At 40.0% G+C, this 18,007-nt stretch overlaps 1 protein-coding gene across 4 annotated transcripts in view; it reads right to left on the bottom strand.

The window, feature by feature from the left end:
• Nucleotides 1–18,007, bottom strand: part of MYH11 (myosin heavy chain 11) — a 61,781-nt gene that overhangs the window by 4,120 nt on the left and 39,654 nt on the right. For all 4 annotated transcript variants that reach the window (XM_037385658.1, XM_037385656.1, XM_037385655.1 and 1 more), the window contains 30 exons: nucleotides 17,789–17,907; nucleotides 17,467–17,619; nucleotides 16,854–17,027; nucleotides 16,480–16,653; nucleotides 15,889–16,003; nucleotides 14,775–14,968; nucleotides 14,484–14,605; nucleotides 14,299–14,368; nucleotides 13,994–14,154; nucleotides 13,046–13,154; nucleotides 11,979–12,110; nucleotides 11,481–11,687; nucleotides 10,964–11,101; nucleotides 10,183–10,306; nucleotides 9,583–9,754; nucleotides 8,817–9,029; nucleotides 8,528–8,672; nucleotides 8,233–8,439; nucleotides 7,249–7,353; nucleotides 6,994–7,146; nucleotides 6,313–6,561; nucleotides 5,847–6,059; nucleotides 4,932–5,144; nucleotides 4,126–4,287; nucleotides 3,272–3,400; nucleotides 2,647–2,735; nucleotides 2,286–2,409; nucleotides 1,936–2,144; nucleotides 1,272–1,380; nucleotides 611–783 (listed from right to left, as the gene is read on the bottom strand). In XM_037385658.1, coding sequence (XP_037241555.1) covers nucleotides 611–783; nucleotides 1,272–1,380; nucleotides 1,936–2,144; nucleotides 2,286–2,409; nucleotides 2,647–2,735; nucleotides 3,272–3,400; nucleotides 4,126–4,287; nucleotides 4,932–5,144; nucleotides 5,847–6,059; nucleotides 6,313–6,561; nucleotides 6,994–7,146; nucleotides 7,249–7,353; nucleotides 8,233–8,439; nucleotides 8,528–8,672; nucleotides 8,817–9,029; nucleotides 9,583–9,754; nucleotides 10,183–10,306; nucleotides 10,964–11,101; nucleotides 11,481–11,687; nucleotides 11,979–12,110; nucleotides 13,046–13,154; nucleotides 13,994–14,154; nucleotides 14,299–14,368; nucleotides 14,484–14,605; nucleotides 14,775–14,968; nucleotides 15,889–16,003; nucleotides 16,480–16,653; nucleotides 16,854–17,027; nucleotides 17,467–17,619; nucleotides 17,789–17,907 — 4,657 coding nt within the window. The remainder of the gene's footprint in view (nucleotides 1–610; nucleotides 784–1,271; nucleotides 1,381–1,935; nucleotides 2,145–2,285; nucleotides 2,410–2,646; nucleotides 2,736–3,271; nucleotides 3,401–4,125; nucleotides 4,288–4,931; nucleotides 5,145–5,846; nucleotides 6,060–6,312; nucleotides 6,562–6,993; nucleotides 7,147–7,248; nucleotides 7,354–8,232; nucleotides 8,440–8,527; nucleotides 8,673–8,816; nucleotides 9,030–9,582; nucleotides 9,755–10,182; nucleotides 10,307–10,963; nucleotides 11,102–11,480; nucleotides 11,688–11,978; nucleotides 12,111–13,045; nucleotides 13,155–13,993; nucleotides 14,155–14,298; nucleotides 14,369–14,483; nucleotides 14,606–14,774; nucleotides 14,969–15,888; nucleotides 16,004–16,479; nucleotides 16,654–16,853; nucleotides 17,028–17,466; nucleotides 17,620–17,788; nucleotides 17,908–18,007) is intronic.

Raw genomic sequence — 18,007 nt, 5'->3', positions numbered from 1 at the left:
TGACTGGTCACAGTTTTATCTTTTTCCCCATCAGTTTTAACAAAAAAATGCAAAGGGACATTTTGATTTTTCCTTGGTTTGAATACACAATCCCTTTGTGATGAGGTCCAGAGAGACTTGGATAAGAGTTGTATAATGTGCTTTGCCTTTTGCCACCTGTGATTTTGTCTAAGACTGTTTATAGTCATTGTGTGTAAGTTGTGCCTGTGTGAAAGTGTGAAAAGCAAAAGCATTTCTACCCTTTTGTGGCGGCTGTTGTACAAATAGATACAGCAGTTATATAAGCCTTTTTTTTTTTTTCAAAAGCAACCAAGCCTAATTCTGTTCCTATTTAAGCCAACAGGATTTTGATAAGATAGCACAGGCCTTACTCTTTCTAATCATAGTTGTTCATCTCACAGCTGAAATCCTGAGACTGCTGTGGTGTCTATGAAAGGCACTTCATCTTCCGACTTTGGCCTTTTGTTGTATCAGCCAAGCTAATACAAGGAGTAAATAACTTTGCAGGATTATTGGTGCCTGTTCAGGGTTTTTTTCACTCTCTAGTTTAGTTCTAAATTTCAAGGCTGTCAGTGAGTGGGGACAGTTATCCCAAACAAGAGCACTGTACCTGAGCTTGCTCTTCAGTGCTGCAACCTCACGGCCCAGGGCTTCATTACTCTCAGTAGCTTCATCCAGCTCTCTTTGCAGCTTCCTGCGGTTTGCATTGATACGCTGAGACTCTTCCTCAGCCTCCTCCAGCTGCCTTTTCAGTTGCTTGAGTCGTGTGCTGCCCTTCTCAGCCTAAAGGGAAGTTTAGAGTAATGCTTTAATTCAAAAACAGATCTAATAGCTTTATGTCCCTCATTTTAATTTCATACTTCTCCTGAGAGTTTTACTGAGAAATGGGCTGAATCAAAGGTAGAAGCTTAGAATCTAAAAAATATAAAAATAACTTTGCTTTGTGGGAGTTCTTTTTTTCAATGTGGTCATAATCTCCATTCATATACCAATAAGGATGTTGTGCACGGTCTTGTTTATCATCGTGCAGTCAGACTCTTGCAGCTAGCGGACTGCGAGGGACTAGTGCTTTGGTGCTTGACTCTGCATGGAAGAGGAATTACATTGTCCTGTCTTTCAGCAAGGGGCTGTACAGCTCTCCCAGCACAGAGAATCTAAACAGTCTGCTTTCTGGAGAGATTTCTTTGAGGCAGAACATGGAACCTTCCTTTCTTAGGGCAAAACCTGAAAGTCCCTGTGCCCAGATTAAAAGCCTCGTGGCAGTCTGATACCTGATCTTTGTACTGCTCTGCTTGCTTTCTCTCATCCTCCACCTGCAGCAATGCATCCTTCAGCTTTTTGTCCTTCTGGCGCAATGTCTTGGCTGCAGCCTGCTTCTCTCTGCAAATGACAGTGCAACATTTGGTGATGAGGAAGGTCTGGAGTCTTCAGCTGTGTCAGGCATGTTGCTCATGAAACTGGCACGAAGGACCCCTATGTTAAAAGCTTTACTGAATTTAGCAGATGAATTCTAAACAAAACATAAGGGTCATGTTCTTCTGATCAAAACAAATATGTGTCTTTGTTGTATGCGAGAGGTGCTCCAGGAGATCTGTTCTATAACACAAGGTGATTTTCTCAAGAAATAATCTTATAGATGGTACAATGTATTATGGCAATTAACCTGGCAGGGTCATAGAGCAGTTAGTCTAAAATGCAGAGGAGCAGATCCTTGCCTTTGATACCAGTAGAACTTTTCAGCAATAAAATGGTTCTTAATCAGAACCTGTAACAACTTGCGTTACTGGCCATATTCTAAGAAATGTTAAGCAGTAGAAAGACTTTACCAAGCCTTAGTGGTACTGAGAGACCGATGACACAAATCTTGTACACCTTTGTTTACTTTGTGTAACTGGAACAATAAATGAACAGTTGTGCCCTCTGGGAGACCAGTACCTGGCTTCCTGCTCCAGTTGCTCTTCAAGAGAAGCAATTTTGGCTTCCAGAGCAGCAATTGTAGCTTTGAATTTGGACTTCACAGCTCCCTCCATCTCCTGCAGCTTACTCTTCAGCTCTTTGTTCTGCCTCTCCAGTTGCTGCCGAGCATTTTCATTCTTCTGTGCAGCTGAGCGCTCTGTTGCCAGCTCATTGTTCAGCTGCTCTGCCTGAAGGGTGAGAATGAATGCTGTCAGAAGTGTTGCATGCTTTCAGAGAAATGACAGGTGGCAATTCTCCAAATAACTTATTCAGAACCACAAATAGCTTTTGCTGGAGTGCAGAGTGACACATGCTGAAAGGAGCTCTACCTGCTGCACTGCTTTCCTCATGCGATCACCCATTGCCTCTATGTTGCTTTGCTCCTCCTCTAGCTCTTCCTCCAGCTGGGCAATTCTTGCTTCCAGGCGCCGTTTCTCATCCTGAAGGCTTGTCCTGTAAGTTTAATAAGTGTGTAGTTGTGGTGCTGACAGGTTTAATGTGTCTGAAACTATTATGAACTGCCAATAATTCATGAAGAAAGGAGAGCTAGGTATTTCAATGAACTAGTCATATGTGTGCACGTGTGTCAAAACCAGATGGCTGTTGGGAGAGGAACGTAACTTCTCTTAGCAGCCATGCAACATTCAGCAGTGTGTTTACAGCCTTTTAAGTAATCCAATCTATTCCTACCTTGCAGAAGTAGCACTTGCGAGTTCCTCTGCCATCTCTTCTTTCTCCAGATCTGCTTGTTTGCGAGCTCGCTCTGCAGCAGCCAGATCCTAGGAGAAAAGGAAAAGGCAGCATAGTAAAGAAATGAACAAGTAAATGTTCAGACAAACAGTTATAGTGTGATACACAGGACTGTAAACTTTCTAAAACTGGTATAAGATGGGTTGTTTTGGTAACAGAATAAATTCTTGTCATATCATAAATCCTAGGGAAGTACAATGAAATACACTTCATCCAGCCTGTCAGCTGGTTTCTGTTTCATTAGTTTTAGTCACAAGATTGCCGTTTAATACATGTAGGAATAATAGCACTAACAAGACTTGAGAGATTTACAGCTATTGAAAGCAATTTGTGTTGGATCATACAGTTCATTTCCTCCAAGGTGTTTTTTTTCAGCTTAACCTGGCTACGCTCAGATGTACATCCAACAACTTCAGTGGAGTGCATGGAGCATGTAGAACTTGTAACAAGTGCTGCTTATAGTTTTCCGTCCCCAGTAGCTATTATATTATTTCATTGCAGTTCTGTTTTGCTACTGAAGGTCATGTGTAGTTGGCTTCACGCAGCTCTAAGTTTCCCACTTTACCTCTTGAAGCTGGATGAGTTCTGCTTCCAGGCCCTTTGCTTTCTTCTCATTTTCTCTGGCTGTAGCAAATATTTCTTCTCTGGCAGCCCGTGCATCATCCAGCTCTCGTTGGTAGTCCTTCATCTGAGCCTTGTTGAAAAGAATAACAGAGATTTATTTTTGTCTGGCTTTATTACAATTTCAGTAGAAAGAAATTTGGACAGAGTAGAACACATACACATTTACATAGTCATAATGCCTGTTTTCTGGAGAGATCAGCAAGTACATGTTGGAAAAGTCTGAAATGCTATTCCAAGAAGAGTGATGCTACCACTTGCACACTGCAGCTTTTATAATGCCTTTTGTCCATATTTCCTCTGAATTTTTGAGTGCATGTGCAGTCAGTCTTTCTCATACACCCCTCGGTTGTTTCGCTGTCAGCAGATGACAAAAAGTTGAACTTGCAGTATAAATGGGAAGATGCTAAATCAGAGACAATGTGATTTCTGAACAGTTGTTTATGCTTTTGATTCAAGTGTTAGAACCAGGATTGAAGCTCTGTAATATATTTTATACTGTTGCCCTTTCTCTACATGGGAATCTATGTTTTTCTTCATGTGGGTAAGTGAATGGCAGATGAATGTTGGACAGAAAATTTTGGAAGCTCTCTGTAGTGATGAAATTTAAGATTTTTACTGTTTGCCATTCAGACTGAGTATTACAGTGTAGATACTTGAATCTGGGAGTCTAGTTAAAACTTCCCTTCTAATCAATCATCTGTAATAGGCATCAAGTTCACAAATGTCACCAAACTTCCATGTTGTCACTGTACAAAAGACAGTGGTGGGAGAAACGATGATTGTGGGATCACATACCTGTAATTTGCGAAGTTGTTTGATGGCTTCTTCCCGAGCTTTATTAGCAGAATCAGCTTGACTTTCTAGATCTTTAACATCAATCTCTAGCTTCTTTTTGGCTGCAGCTGCCAGGGCACGTTGCTTTCGCTCATCTTCCAGTTCCGTTTCATATTCATGGAGCTGATAATTAAATAAAACAAGTTTAGGAAACTCCTTGAGCCCTCTTAAACACACTGTATGTCTAAGTAATGTATACAGCCCCTATCTTTCTATTTATTGTGATTTCCCTGGCAGTTAAAATAGATTTCCATTTTATCCAAAAATGAAAGATTCTGGAAAGGAGTCAGCAATTTGGGTTCTGTATTCATGGAAATATGCATATTACAAGATGATGACGACAGCAGTTGCCCTTGCTGTCACAACGCGAGGCTGTGTCCTGTCTGTTTTAATTTCCAGTGCTTTTGTGTGTATTCAGCGTACCTGGGGAAGGCAGATACATTAGAAGCTGTCTTTTTTCACTTGCACTGAGAATATAGGGAAGGTCCTTCTGACTGTGTCAGAAATAATTTATGTGCTTTATACTGTATTGGTTGTATTGTTGAATCACTACGTCTGTCTGCTACTCAAACAGGAAAAAACTGTTATGTGGTTTTATGCCTTTTTCAGTACAGTAATTTATATTTTCATTTTTTCTATTTGCCAAGCACAAGGTGATACAATGTTTTCTTATAGTTACAGTAAGGTGCTTTTAATAATGGCATGAGGCTTAGGACTTTCACCTGGCTTGGTTAGATATTTACAAAGGCAGTAAAAGGTAATGGTACCTGTTTAAGGAGTTGTCGTCTTTTCTCCTCATTCTGTTCATCTCTGGCTTGTAAATCTCTTTCAAACTGGCCTTTCAGGGCCTGCATGTTGACCTCCAACCTGAGTTTGGCATCTTCAGCAGCCTGTAGCTCATCCTCTAGCTCTTCTAATTGTGTCTTCATCTCTTCTACTTGTTGTTCAAGGGTCCGTTTAGATTTCTCCAATTCATGGACCTTTCAAGCAATAAGAATTTAATAGACTAGTTAAAAGAAATAAAAATAATTCTGGTTAAGCAGTCTACCAGCAGTGTAAGCCACATTTGAAAGTATCTGCTGTGGACAATGCATGAACTAATTTGCACTGAAAATGGTAAATCAGCATTTTGTGTACACTTGCAAATCTAGCTTAAAATAACCTGAGATTCTCTTTATCCCAAACTTTCATTTTTGATCAAGTCAAGTATCATAATTGAATTAATGGAGTATTAGAAGTAATATTATCATATCACTGTAATAGAAGAAGGGATTGGCAGTGCATCAGTAGAAATTTGTTGCAACTACACAAGTATACATTAGGCTGGTGGCAATGTCAAATATAACTAATAAAATCAGATTTGCAGAGTTTACCACTTCAAAGCTGCTTAATAAACTAGCTAATTATTTAGAATCCCTTTAATGTTTTTTCAGTCCTAGAAATCAGTAAGAATCTTCTTCATGCTTGGAGTCACATTAAAAATAAAGAGTTACAGTTACTTCACAGAGTCTCTTGAAAGTTTGGGCACAAATGGAATAACCTTTGAATTCTGTATGAAATATCTGATTTTGCTGAATGGATTTGTGTGCTATAGAGAATTTTCCACACTGAAAACAATGATCTGTTTGTTCGCTGCTATTTTGAGTTATTGTTGTGGAAACTGTTCTAAGCCCAAAACTTACATTCTTGCCAACATCATCTTTGGAGCTAACAAGATCTTCCATTTCAGCTTTCAACATTTTGTTCATTCTCTCCAGTTCTTCTTTGGCTTCCAAAGCCTCTTCAAGTGCTCGGGCCAGTGACAAAGCCTTTGTTTCTTTTTCTCTAGCTTCAGCTTCTGCTCTGTCCCTTTCCTCTGCGTATTTTGAAGAGATGTTTTTCTCTTCAGCTAGCATCTGTAAAAAGGTAGTGTTAATACAGGAAGTCATTATGAATAGGGTTTTTCTCTTGCAACTGTCTTGTCAGTTGTTAGTGACAGAGAGAAAAATGTCTAAGTTTTGATACAGGTATATAAATACAGAATTAACCAGTGTATGTGTAATCAAATTTTAGTAGTCCCTGCTTTATCTTCCACTAAATCAGTGGAGTCTTTTTGAGTTCCAGAGAAGTTAGGTGATAACACAGCAAAGGAGAATCTTAAGTCCATACCTGATCAAACTTCTTCTGTTTCTTCTCCAGGTTGGACACCAGCTGACGCTGGTTGTCTAAGTCCACCACCAGGTCATCCAGCTCCTGCTGGAGTCTGTTCTTGGTTTTCTCCAGTTTGTCGTAAGAAGCAGCCTTTTCCTCAAACTGTTGTGTGAGACTTTCAATTTCCTTCTGAAATTTCTTTTTGCCTTCTTCCATGGTTTCTATTGTGCTGGAATATTCCTGTAGCTTCTTCTTGGAGTCAGAGAGCTGAAATTTTAATTCGGAGGACAAATCTTGTTAGCAGATTTTAACAAAGCTTGGCAGAGAAGATGGCCAGGAGACAACCAAGAACCAGAAATCTTACCTAATTTGACCCATGTGAAGCCAGTGACCAATTAGCCATCAGCCAGCCTTCATAAAACGAGGCAGGCCACATACCTAGTGTGTACATACAGGCCTAGTGTGCACGACTGTCTTGGGAGCTATGTTGTGTTCGTACCTGTCCTAGAGATCACACTTTAAAGAAGAGGGAGACTGCTAGCTCCACTGTAGAGCTTTACAGATGCCATCTGGACTAACAGCACTAGTTCCCTGAAGGTCTATGTGCTGTGCCAGGATAATTCTACAGATCTGAAACCTCTGGAATTACTGGCAATACTCTCAGTGATGAAGCTAGTGATTTAGCTATGGCACTGATACCTGTATTGTCAGTGTTGAAATATGTCTCTCCAGATTTTGTTTTGCTTCTAGTTCTTCATCCAACTGCTCTTGCAAGCTGTTCTTCTCATCCTCCAACTGACGAAGCCTGGTAGACACATTTAGCTTCTGCCGTGTTTCTTCCTGAAGCAGCTCCTACAGTCATCACATCAATTGGCAACACGGTCGTTAGTTTAGGTTTTTTATAATGCATTTTATAAACATTGTAGGTGAGCTGTTAACTGGATGCAGATTTACCTGTGTGTCTTGTAGCTGAGATCCTAAGGTTGCAACATCTTTGGTCAATTTGATTGTCTTGCTTTCTGCTTCATTGAGCAAACCAGTAACATTTTCAACCTCAACCTGTGAGAAGTCAGGGTGAATAAACTCAGTTATTTTGCACAACTTAAATCTTCCTCCAAACTTTTGTTTGCTCTACATTGACATCTTAACTTCAAACAATGTCTGCATGTGTCATCTTTGTGACCTGTGTATGAAGTCCTGCAAGGTCTAATGCCACTTTTATCTGGTTTACCTTTGTATTTTATTATTATATCCTAGTCATATTCACAAGGCAATACTAGTATGTTCCTTTCAATGAACGGCAAATGGGAATGGGAATTTTTGTGGATTTTCCTTCCTCTTCCCAAGTTTGACAGAAGTTGATGCGTTTTGATTATATCTTATTTACACACTAATTTAAAATAATAAAGAAAAGCTTACTGCTGCTATGAATGAAGTTATAACTTGATTAGCATTGCTGGATGAACATCTACCAAAGAACCATTTAAAATTATCTTTAGTTATGTCTTATTAGACACTAAATTATAGATAAGCAAGCATTCTCCTTTCATTGTTGTCTTTTTTTTTTTTAGCACATCTTACATCTTTAATAGCTGTCTAATCCATTTCCAGAATGTGGTCCCCACCACCCAAAGTGAATGAACAGAATGAAACTCTGTAAAACATGCAGCACAGTCACTGAACCAGTCAGTGGTGGCTTTACAGACTGCAACATGTACAGAGGGATGTTGAGACTAGAAGCTCTTGCTTCCATGAGATAGACTGGCTGTAATTGTTCAACTGTGTGATAACTGAGGTGGAGTTCAAGATAGGAACCCTACAGATGACAAAAAAATGCTCATTTTGGCTGAAGTCAACAGGACCAGGATTGCTCCAGACAGTGTAGACTGGTCTTCTCAAGCCCAGGGTACTACAGCAAAAGGTCAGACTCCTTCCTACCTGTAACTTATGAACTTTTTCATTGAGTTCTGTCCGAACACGCTCTCCATCAGTGTATTTGGACTGTAACTCTTGCAGCTGTACTTCCAGCTTCTTCTTTTTGTGTTCCACATCTTGTTTGGCCTGATTCAGGCTCCTGACTTCATTAGCCAGATCAGCATTGTCTTTCTCCAGTGTCTGTTTGGTCTTATCCAAGTTTGCTTTAGCCTACAAGCATGAAGTGAAGAAAGGTGATCTATAAAAGGAAGTCATGTTATCTAGTGGGTAGTTTTAAATAAGATGGATTTCTTTTTACCCGTTTAAATTGTTCCAGCTGCTCTGTTAGTTCTTCCACAGCTTGAGTGTGCTTTTGCCTCATCTCCTGGACCTGGGCTTCATGGGTTCGAGTCTCCTCCTCCAGAGCTCTCTTCAGCACTGTGACCTCCTGTTCACGTTTTGCTCTGGAAGTTAACACACATAAATGGAGCAGCAGTAGCAAAAAGTGTTCCAGTCACTGGGAAGATACTGCTGCTGCACAGTTAATAGACAGTGTTGCACTGAGCTTGCTGACATTTGTTTTTGGCCCATGTGCTACATCTCCATACCTGAGCTCTTGCTGGGTGGCTGTTGTATCCAAAGTATCCTCAAGCTCTGTCTTAAGAGCCTCCAGCTCTTCACCTAGGTCTCTCTTCTGTTTTTCTGCTTTGTTTCTTGCAGCTCTCTCAGACTCCAAGTCTTCCTGGAGTTCAGAGATAAGAGACTCCAATTCACGGATCTTCTTGAGGGCATTGTTCTTCTGACTAGTTTCATCTTCAAGCCTGAAAAGAGTATTTCATTTTATATATTAGAAAACAATACAATTTTCACTTTGGGGAAATCAGTAGACAGAGATTAAAGGTTTATAGATTCAGTGCAAGAAAGTACCAAAGAAAGAGGGGGAACTAACACAAAAAGGATCTGGCACAATGCCTGGAGATGCTTATCAGCCAAACTCAGCAAAAGTTTTAGTTTCATTGCCCCTCTTAAATTTATACAGAAAATCCACTGAGATGCTGGAAAGGAACAAAGTTTCTTAAGTAATTTCTGCCTCTTGCCTATGAAGTATGTTGTTGCATTTCGTTTTTTACTTGACAGCACTGCCAGTGCCATTGGCAAGAGGAGTTTTCATTGATATCAGGGGGTAAGATTATGAGTCTGTGGGCAAACAATAGTATTTTTTGCAAAAGGAAATTTGGAAAATGGGGAAAGCATGCAGGGAGGATGTAACTGAGAGATGAGATTCATGACTGCAGCATCTTAGTGTCTGGGAAGGGGAGGGACATATGTTCCAGCCTGGGTTTTCAACCTGTATGGAGATTTGGGAGTGAATACCTGGCTAGAGCAGCCTGCAGTTCTTCCTCCTTCTTGGCTAGTTGTGCCTTCAGCTCAGCAATTTGTGCCTGGAGCTCTGCAATTTGCTCATGTAGATCACTTGACTCCCCTTCCAGCTTCCTCTTAACTTTCTCCAGTTCTTGTCTGCTCTTCTCTTCTTTCTTCAGTCGCACTGAAAAAGTAAGGTTTTTGATCATGGGAATGTGTTAGTACAAGGAGTCCTTAATCCAATCTTGAACTTGGGCAAAAAAATGTTCTGGCCTCTAATGAGGCTGTACATTTAACTACAAGTCACTGCATTGCTGAAGCAATATGCAATACCTTACTGTCACCACTTCTTTCTAGCCACCCCAAAGACTCATTTATTTTTCTCCAGAAGAACCATTATTTTTTTCTCAATTTTCTCTCCTTTACCCTTCTGTATGTAAAAAAAAAAAAAAAAAAAAAAAGGCACAAAATGGCTTCAGCATCAGAAATTTGGAAAACACACCACAGATTTTTTATAAGTTCTCTCCAGATTGTGTTTATGTTTTATTGGGGTTGTTTTTGTTGTGTGCCAAGGCAAAAAAACCCCAAACAGAACGCTTCCATTCATGTTACCTTCAAGTTCTGAAATCATAGACTCATGTTTGGTTTTGAGCTTTGTAAGATTTTTGGCTTTTTCTTCTTCTTCAGCAAGATTTGTTGTTAGATCGCTTATTCTTTCCTCAAGGAGTTTTCTTTCCTTAAGAAAAATAAAATACTTCTGTTAAAAGTGTCTGTCATTGGTGATCACGAAGCAGCTCTTTGCCAAGTATAAATATCCAAGATCCTGTCTTTTTATGCTGTATTTCTTGAGATTGTAGTGATACATTTCAATTTCTCAATTACAGAGGAGCTGAGGAGTGGTGTCTATGACTTCCATATTCTCTAATCTGCTGCTGTTAGAATCCTGTATTCACTCTAATGGCTGGTAGGTACCTGGCCCAGTTCAGAGAATCATTCCCTTTCAAAAATTACTGGAATACATACTTACTTCCAGTTTTAATCATGAAGTTTGGTTGAAATTAGTTGAAAACAAAGAGAATTACTTAGTCTCCTTGGGGGCCAAGAAGCATGTTTTCCACTGATTATGCTTGACTGCTGTGGGTGTTTTGCATGGAGATATTATTACCATAGCAGACCTCAAAACCAGTAGTTCTGCACAATTTTGAATTGTTTAAACAAGTATGGAAAAATGACCAGAAACTTTCTCGATAGAGGCTGGATTGTTGGTCTGGTTAATCTGTACACCCATGAGACTATATAGTGGAGAGCATTCCTGTTGTTCTAGTGGAAGAGAAGGTTTTCTCTCATCTTGCACTATTTTCACAAAGTAAGAAAACGGACCCACAGTGCTTACCTTGGTTAGCTTGTTATTCTGATCTTCCATTATAAGAATATCATCTTCCATTTTCTTTATCTTGCCATCTGCTGTTACTTTTTCAAGTTGCAGTTTCTGTCTTGCAGCTTCTTCTTCTTCCAGCTGTTCCTCAAGGTCCTTTGATGGGAAAAAGAAACCCAACCAAATATGAATTCTGGAAATAAAATACAGCTTAGGTTATAGGAAATGCTTCTTGTTTGTCGCTGTATGTGGGATATGTTGTAGACTTTTTTGTTAAGAACTAGACAATCTGTAATGCTTGGTGATTTAGAATGATTTGTGAAAATTTTTTAGAGAAAATATTTAAAATTGGGACAGGGAAGAGAAGGGGTCCGGAGGAAAGAGCATGAATTAATTTTTCTTACTTCAGTGGCACAGGCACATACTCTACAGGGGGCTGCATAACAAGCGCTTTCATAGGATCTGATGTTTGCCAGTCTCCATTTTTCTCTCTGAGATACAAGTTATTGTCTGGTTGTCACTTACAACTCCTTACCAGCATTTGTTGTTGCATCTTTTTCTTTTCTGCTTGCAACTGCTGACTGCGCTCTTCCTCTTCCTCAATTCTGGCTTCCATCTCATGCAGGATCTCTTCCAGCTCTTGCTTCTTAGCAGCTAAACGGACTCTCATCTCTTCAGCTTCAGCATACAGTTCAGTTTCTGCTTGAAGCTGCTCCTGAAGGAGGTTCTTCTCTTCACAAAGCTATGCAAATAAAATGGATAGGAAGTTAAGACTTTAATTGTGAATTACCCCACAGTGTCTATTTACTGGATAGCCCTAATTTACAGGCAGGCAGCTCTACCACAGGTTCTTGTGTGGTAGGTTCTTGGGATGTTAGATCTCTACTGAAGGAACTGGGAGTTTGTCTGCACTGACCTTTTGTTCTGGACCATCGCTGTGAGCACAAAGAAAAAGGACACCTTTATTTTAATAGCTTCTAGAAATGGTGGAAGAACAACTAGCGTTTCCCAGAAGCAGAGCGCTGTAAATCACCTGTGAGTGTTTCAGTTCCAGCTCCTTCAATTCACTCTCTGCTTTTTGTTGTCTTTCCTTAGTTTTTTGTAGTTCTTCATCCTTGGCTTGCATTTCTTCCTCTTGGCGGGTGACTTGCAGCAGTGGTTTCACCTGAAAATGAAAAGTTTTGTTAAGAATGTTTCCTGTCAGTATTTATGTTACTGAGCATGGTACTTAAAGGTGCCAGCCTGACTGGCACTACTGGTAGGTAGCACTGTCTGTTGTTGCTCAAGTAGTGAACAAATACTGTCCAGCCAAGCTTGATATAGGCATCTTTAAACCAGCAAGCCTCAGCAGTGTTGCTCTTTGTTGTCTCTGTGTTAATTCTTGGAGCCTTGTTGAGCACCTTTACCTCCAATAGTGTCACTTTTTGAATGGCTCCAAGCCTGTTTTCATTTACTGATAATGTACAAAAGCTACATTTTCTGCATAAAAGGCAACATGTGCGTGCAGGTGTGTGTTATTGCCTATTTCTGGCTGTAAAGGAGGTTGCTATCAAGGCAAGTAGGAACAGTTTTCTGGATCCAAACTGAAGACCAGTCTCAAAAAAACCCAAACAAACAAAACCCCAAAAAACTCCAACAAGAACCAGAAACCCAGGCCACTTCAATAGCAAAATAGGCTTAATTTGCTTGAGTGTCGAGCAGGACAATGCTTAGTGTCCCAGTTAGGGAACTCCTGAGCCGCTGAGTCCCCCATAGATACGTAACTGTGCATGTTCACAAAATCTTTTATTCTGTCTTCTCATCATCCACCCCCGTGAAATTTAGCAATTAGAAGTTAAGTCCCCAAACACACAAAATCTTTTCTGATTCTCTGCTGAACTAGTTTTTCTACTCAAACTAGAACTAATTTTAATATTAATGGCATTATATAGGTATTCAGAGCATCTCTAACCCAAAATTTTGTGAGGCTACTGAGGCTTTTGCCATCAGCTGCCATGGCCTTTGGAAGAAAGGGTGTGCCTGACATGATATACCTTGCTATCTTGTGCATTTAATTCCTTTTGGAAAGCTGAGAAGAGATAACTGATAGCAGTCACTCACTTTAGTGAACAGTCTCCACCATTGCCAATTCCTCAGCTTCAGGTAAGCAGCACAGTTTCTTTGGATAACCTTCATTGCAGTCAGCTGTTGCTGTCTCTTGGCAAAGGCTCTGTGATTAAAAACATAAAGCAAATTCATTCTGTCTGAGAATACAAGGTGCTTGCAAGATACATTAAGCAAAGAAGTTCTAGCATCAGAGTCTGCTGGTTAGCCACATGGTTTGAGAAGTCTGGCACAAATTCTTTTGTCACTTAAAAGAGTCCTTGTGCTTTCTTGAGGAGAGGTGATAACTCTGTTTAGCATTCTGCTATTCTATTTAGTCTTCTGGGTTTTGGCTGTTTGCGCTCCATAGATAGGCACAAACCACAAAGTATACATCTAGTTCTGGATGTGAACATCTTTCCAGAGTAAATGGGCACTCAGAACTTGCATTGATCATCATTCTTGCAATCTATTATATTTAGATTTCTTTGCATAGCAATTTGGTAGCGTGCAGGAAAAGGGCATTGTTGTTAATTGTTTTGTGATGTACATTAATTGAGATCATGCTAGATTAACAGTGCTTCATGCCCAAGCTGTGTAAGAAATTGTTTTACAAATGCCAGTGGTGCTACTACTTGTAATAGTATATAAAACTCCACTCAGAGGCTAGGATGCTCCTCCTGCTTGTACAGACACATATTTAAATGATGGGTCATTGCCTCAGAGCTTACTGTACAGAGGGTGTAAGGAGCCTCACAATGTAATTGCTTCCCTGTAATTATACTAATAAAATTCTTCTGGGCAGAAAGTGAAGCCTTCATTGGACACAAGTTGAGTTCTAATGCAATACAAGTAACACACCATAATAAAATGTCTTAACATCTTCAGTTTTTTATAGAGAGACCTAAAGGCCACCGTAGGTACTCTGCTGCGGAAGACATTGTTTTTGTTAGTACATAGTCTTACTTTCTTGCTAGGTAGCCTCGGCACTGAGCCTGGAAGGCGATTATAACATCTGTAATCTTCAGGTCTCTCTCTTCTTCCAGGTGAGCCAGAACGCCAGTTCTGAAGAAGATTTTACTCTGACCAATCCTGTACAAGTTGGGATCGAGTTCTAGTGCTTTGATCTGGAGGAAAACAGGGATATTTTTTAACTCCAGTGTTGAGGTTTAGGGTATTAAAACTCAATTCTCATTTCTGTTCAATCTCAACAGCTTTTATATAAGAAGTATAGACCTGATTATCAACAGGATCAAAAATGCTTTCCTTACCATCAGTATACAAGCCTGCTTCCCATCCATGAATCCCTTAGGAATAGCATTTGCAGCAAGAATTTCATATCTGCCAAAAGATGTTGATGTTAGGGAGATTGACACATATCAGATTATTTTGTACAGACAAACATGTAATATACCACTATTAAACCCAGAGTTAGGACCAAGTGAGGGATTCCTACCTCTGACGGAACTCCTGGAAGACAATCCTGTTGGGGAATCCCTGCCGGCAAATACGAATACCTTCCAAGACACCATTGCAGCGCAACTGCTCCAGCACTAAATGGGCATCAAGTTTGCCAGCCTGAAAGGGGAACAGAAAGTACTCGTAGCACAGTAGAAAATTGCAGAAATGTTACTAGCTGTGTATCTATGTTTGAAGACATTCAGCTCTGAGATGTACTGGTACAGTGAGCAGCAGCTCAACATGAATAATGTACCAGGAGTCTGAAAACCGAACATTTGAAATTTACCCTTTTTTCATGATTTGGAATGATGCAGCGGACAAAGTTGGGATTGGTATTCCTTAAGGTAGTCATCAGTTTGGTCAGCTGCTCCTTATAGAGTTGCCCAACAGTACGGAACATGCCTTTCTTGGTTTTTGAAGCACTAGGGAGTGAGCTTTCGGTCATCTTGGCCATCTGGTCCAGCCCAACTATACGGTCCACTGAAATATAAAAGCAAGCATGAATGGAACTGCTTATATGAACTGTCCTCTCCTCACATTGCATCTGTCGCTGGCATTGGTAAACTGCAACTTCCCCAAGAGGTCTGATATATTTTTGATGCAGTAGAAGCGTACTAACAAAAGTACTAGAAGAACCTTCTAGGTAAACGGCCTACTTTTGTCAAGCATGAAAATGAGGATCTTTGTTAACTAGTGACAGAATGGAGCAGTTTAATATACAGAACTTATTTTATCTTTGCTCTAAAAAGAACATTCCTTCTGCAAAATAACCAGTTGGTAGGTTGGTGTCAGAACCAGGAACAACAACTCTTGACTCCCGTCTGTTGCCCAGTGGTTCTCAAAATTTAGCTAATTTCTCTCTGAGGTATTTGGTAACTCAGAGCCACCTTGCTGGTGTTTGAACGCACATTTATGTCCATACATTAAATACACTGTAGCATATGTGTTACAGATCCATATAAATTTTTTTAAACAAGTGTTTTACATGCATACAGACATTCTTCTGATTGAGTTTAGTTGAAATTGTACATCACTGGACAGAACAGTGCAGGACTGCTGGGAGAGGAGTGTGTAAGGGAAGTCATTTATAAAACCCAACAAAACCTGTGTTAAATGAGATCTACAATAACATATATTCAGCAACATTATAACAGTGTAATGAATAATTTTTATTCTGTTGCTGAATGAATACGGAAATGTTTTGATAGTTCTTAAAGCTATCTCATGATGTTTTTCATAAATGTGTCCTTAGAACACTTTATTCTTGCTTCTTAGTTCAGTCTCTTCTATGTTTATTATTTCCATACTTGTGTCCTGCCAGCAAGGAATAACTGTCAAAAAGTTCTGGTAGAAGTTTCTCCCTTTAAACCACATTACTGATTTAGAGTTGCGATTCGTACCATCTTTCCAAAGATCTGCTACAAATTTGTCTGAAGACTGGTTAAGCAGAGAAGTCACATTGTCATTTAGTGGGTCCATGTTTTTTGTTAGCCAGGCAGTTGCATTGTAGGTAACCTGCCGGAAACAGTGATATGTCAAAAATCTGTCCTTGATAAAGAGATCTGGAATGTCCAAAACCACAAGGCACTGTATTAACACAAAATCATACAAATAATAATGTGAAAAGCTTTCTATGGTTGAAAGCTGAGCATTTGTTCTTATATGTACTAGCATCTGAAAAGCATTTTGCTGTTGTACCCATGGCAGGGCGTCTGCTGTGGCTTTAAAAAATCTGCTTGCTGGAAAGGAGTCCGAGTTACTCAGCTTCACAGTAACCCTGGTGCTGGTTATTTTTGCTTTGATGTAAGCTTAGCACAACCATGAAAGTTTTGTAAATCTTACTTTATGTTATGTAATTAAAGCACTTAATGTATACATTATATAACTAAAGCCATCTTTTATCCCCACAGACTAGACTGTTTCTTTTTTACCATTTTGGGTAGCAAAGAATGAAAGTTCTCTAAGTGACAATAGCTTGATCTGTCCAGTACCTTTCCTGCGTAGTGCATTATACAGAACTCGGTTTTATCCTTGAGTTGCTTGGGCTTCTGGAATTTGGGATGGTTGCCTTGCTCTTGACATAGTTTCTCCACAAAGGATGTGTCAGTAGCTTTGGGGAACCAGCACTCTTCATCCAGCAGAGCAAGGACACCTGGAGGGTTGGTCTGTAATGTGAGCAATATCAGATCAGTATTATCACTGGCAGAGGCAATGAAAGAGTAGCACCTTCTTTATCCCTTATGTTACAAATCCTCCCAGGCAGCAAAGGATCTGGAATACCTTAACCAGCTCTCTTACTGCACTGACATATAACTGACCCTGATGCAACCTGTGTAGTATCCCACCTACAGAGATACAATCTTACTGGTCTTTCAATCAGCTCAATGCAAGGTTGCAGGTCAAGGCCAAAATCAATGAAATTCCATTCGATGCCCTCTCGCTGGTATTCTTCTTGCTCCAATATAAACATTGTGTGGTTGAAGAGCTGCTGAAGTTTCTCATTAGTGTAATTGATGCACAGCTGCTCAAAGGAATTGATCTGTGAAGAGGGAAAAAAGTGAATTCCTAATGTTAGAAAGAGACAAGATAAATTTGCTGTCTGCTGTTTTTTTCTACATACTACAATAATTCAAGTACAAGGATCTATATTTTCCTAATGTCTTGGAAATTTACAGTAAGTTCTCAAGTGGTAAATCTTTGTACTGGGACCCGTTCATAAGACGCAGACCCTGGCTCTATGCGCTGAGTGCTGCAGAAGCCCAGCAGGAGGATGCTGCTGGCCCCCAGCCCTTCGTGCCCAAGGGAAAGACAAGCAGCCAGGTGTAGCAGGCCTGTAAGTCATGTTGGCCACAGGCTGCTAACCAGCTTGAAAGAAGCAAATTGGTTTTGGGACTCTGAACTTAGATTTTTGTTATCTTATACCCAAACCACTGCGTGACAATAAGGAGTTTAGTCAGCTTGTGTCCCACAGCGCATACCTCAAAAATCTCAAATCCAGCAATGTCAAGGATCCCCAAGAAGGAAGCGCCTTGTCTTTTTGTTTTATCGAGAGCTTTGTTTACACGAGCTAGAATCCAACGGAAAAGACGTTCAAATTGTGCCTTGGCCAAAGCCTCTATGGCAAAGTCCGCCTGAAAAAAAAAGAAGAGCAAACTGCAAGTGAAAGAAGAAACCCAGTTAGCTGCTAATTTCTGTGGAGATGAGACAGAAAACTGATACTTCCTTTCAGACAAGATGTAAGAAAAAAAGGAGAAATTAGAATAGTTTCAGGAGAGCTGAGCAGACTGCAAGTAGGTATACCTGCTCTTTGGTCTGAGCTTTCTGAACAACATCTCGTCCTACTTTGATCCTTGGAGTTAGAATAGATCTTGTGAAATCTGTCACGTTAATCCCCATCAGGTGACACACTTTTTGTGCAGCTAGGATAAAAGAGTATTGTTTTATTTCAGATTGAATTTTTTCTTAGCAGGTCAGTAAGTGTGAATACAAGCAGCTCTGCAAGTATGTGACGTTATTTAT

This window comes from Falco rusticolus, chromosome 4 (genome assembly GCF_015220075.1).
Source record: "Falco rusticolus isolate bFalRus1 chromosome 4, bFalRus1.pri, whole genome shotgun sequence".
Taxonomy (NCBI): domain Eukaryota; kingdom Metazoa; phylum Chordata; class Aves; order Falconiformes; family Falconidae; genus Falco; species Falco rusticolus.
This window is presented reverse-complemented; position numbering and strand designations above follow the sequence as displayed.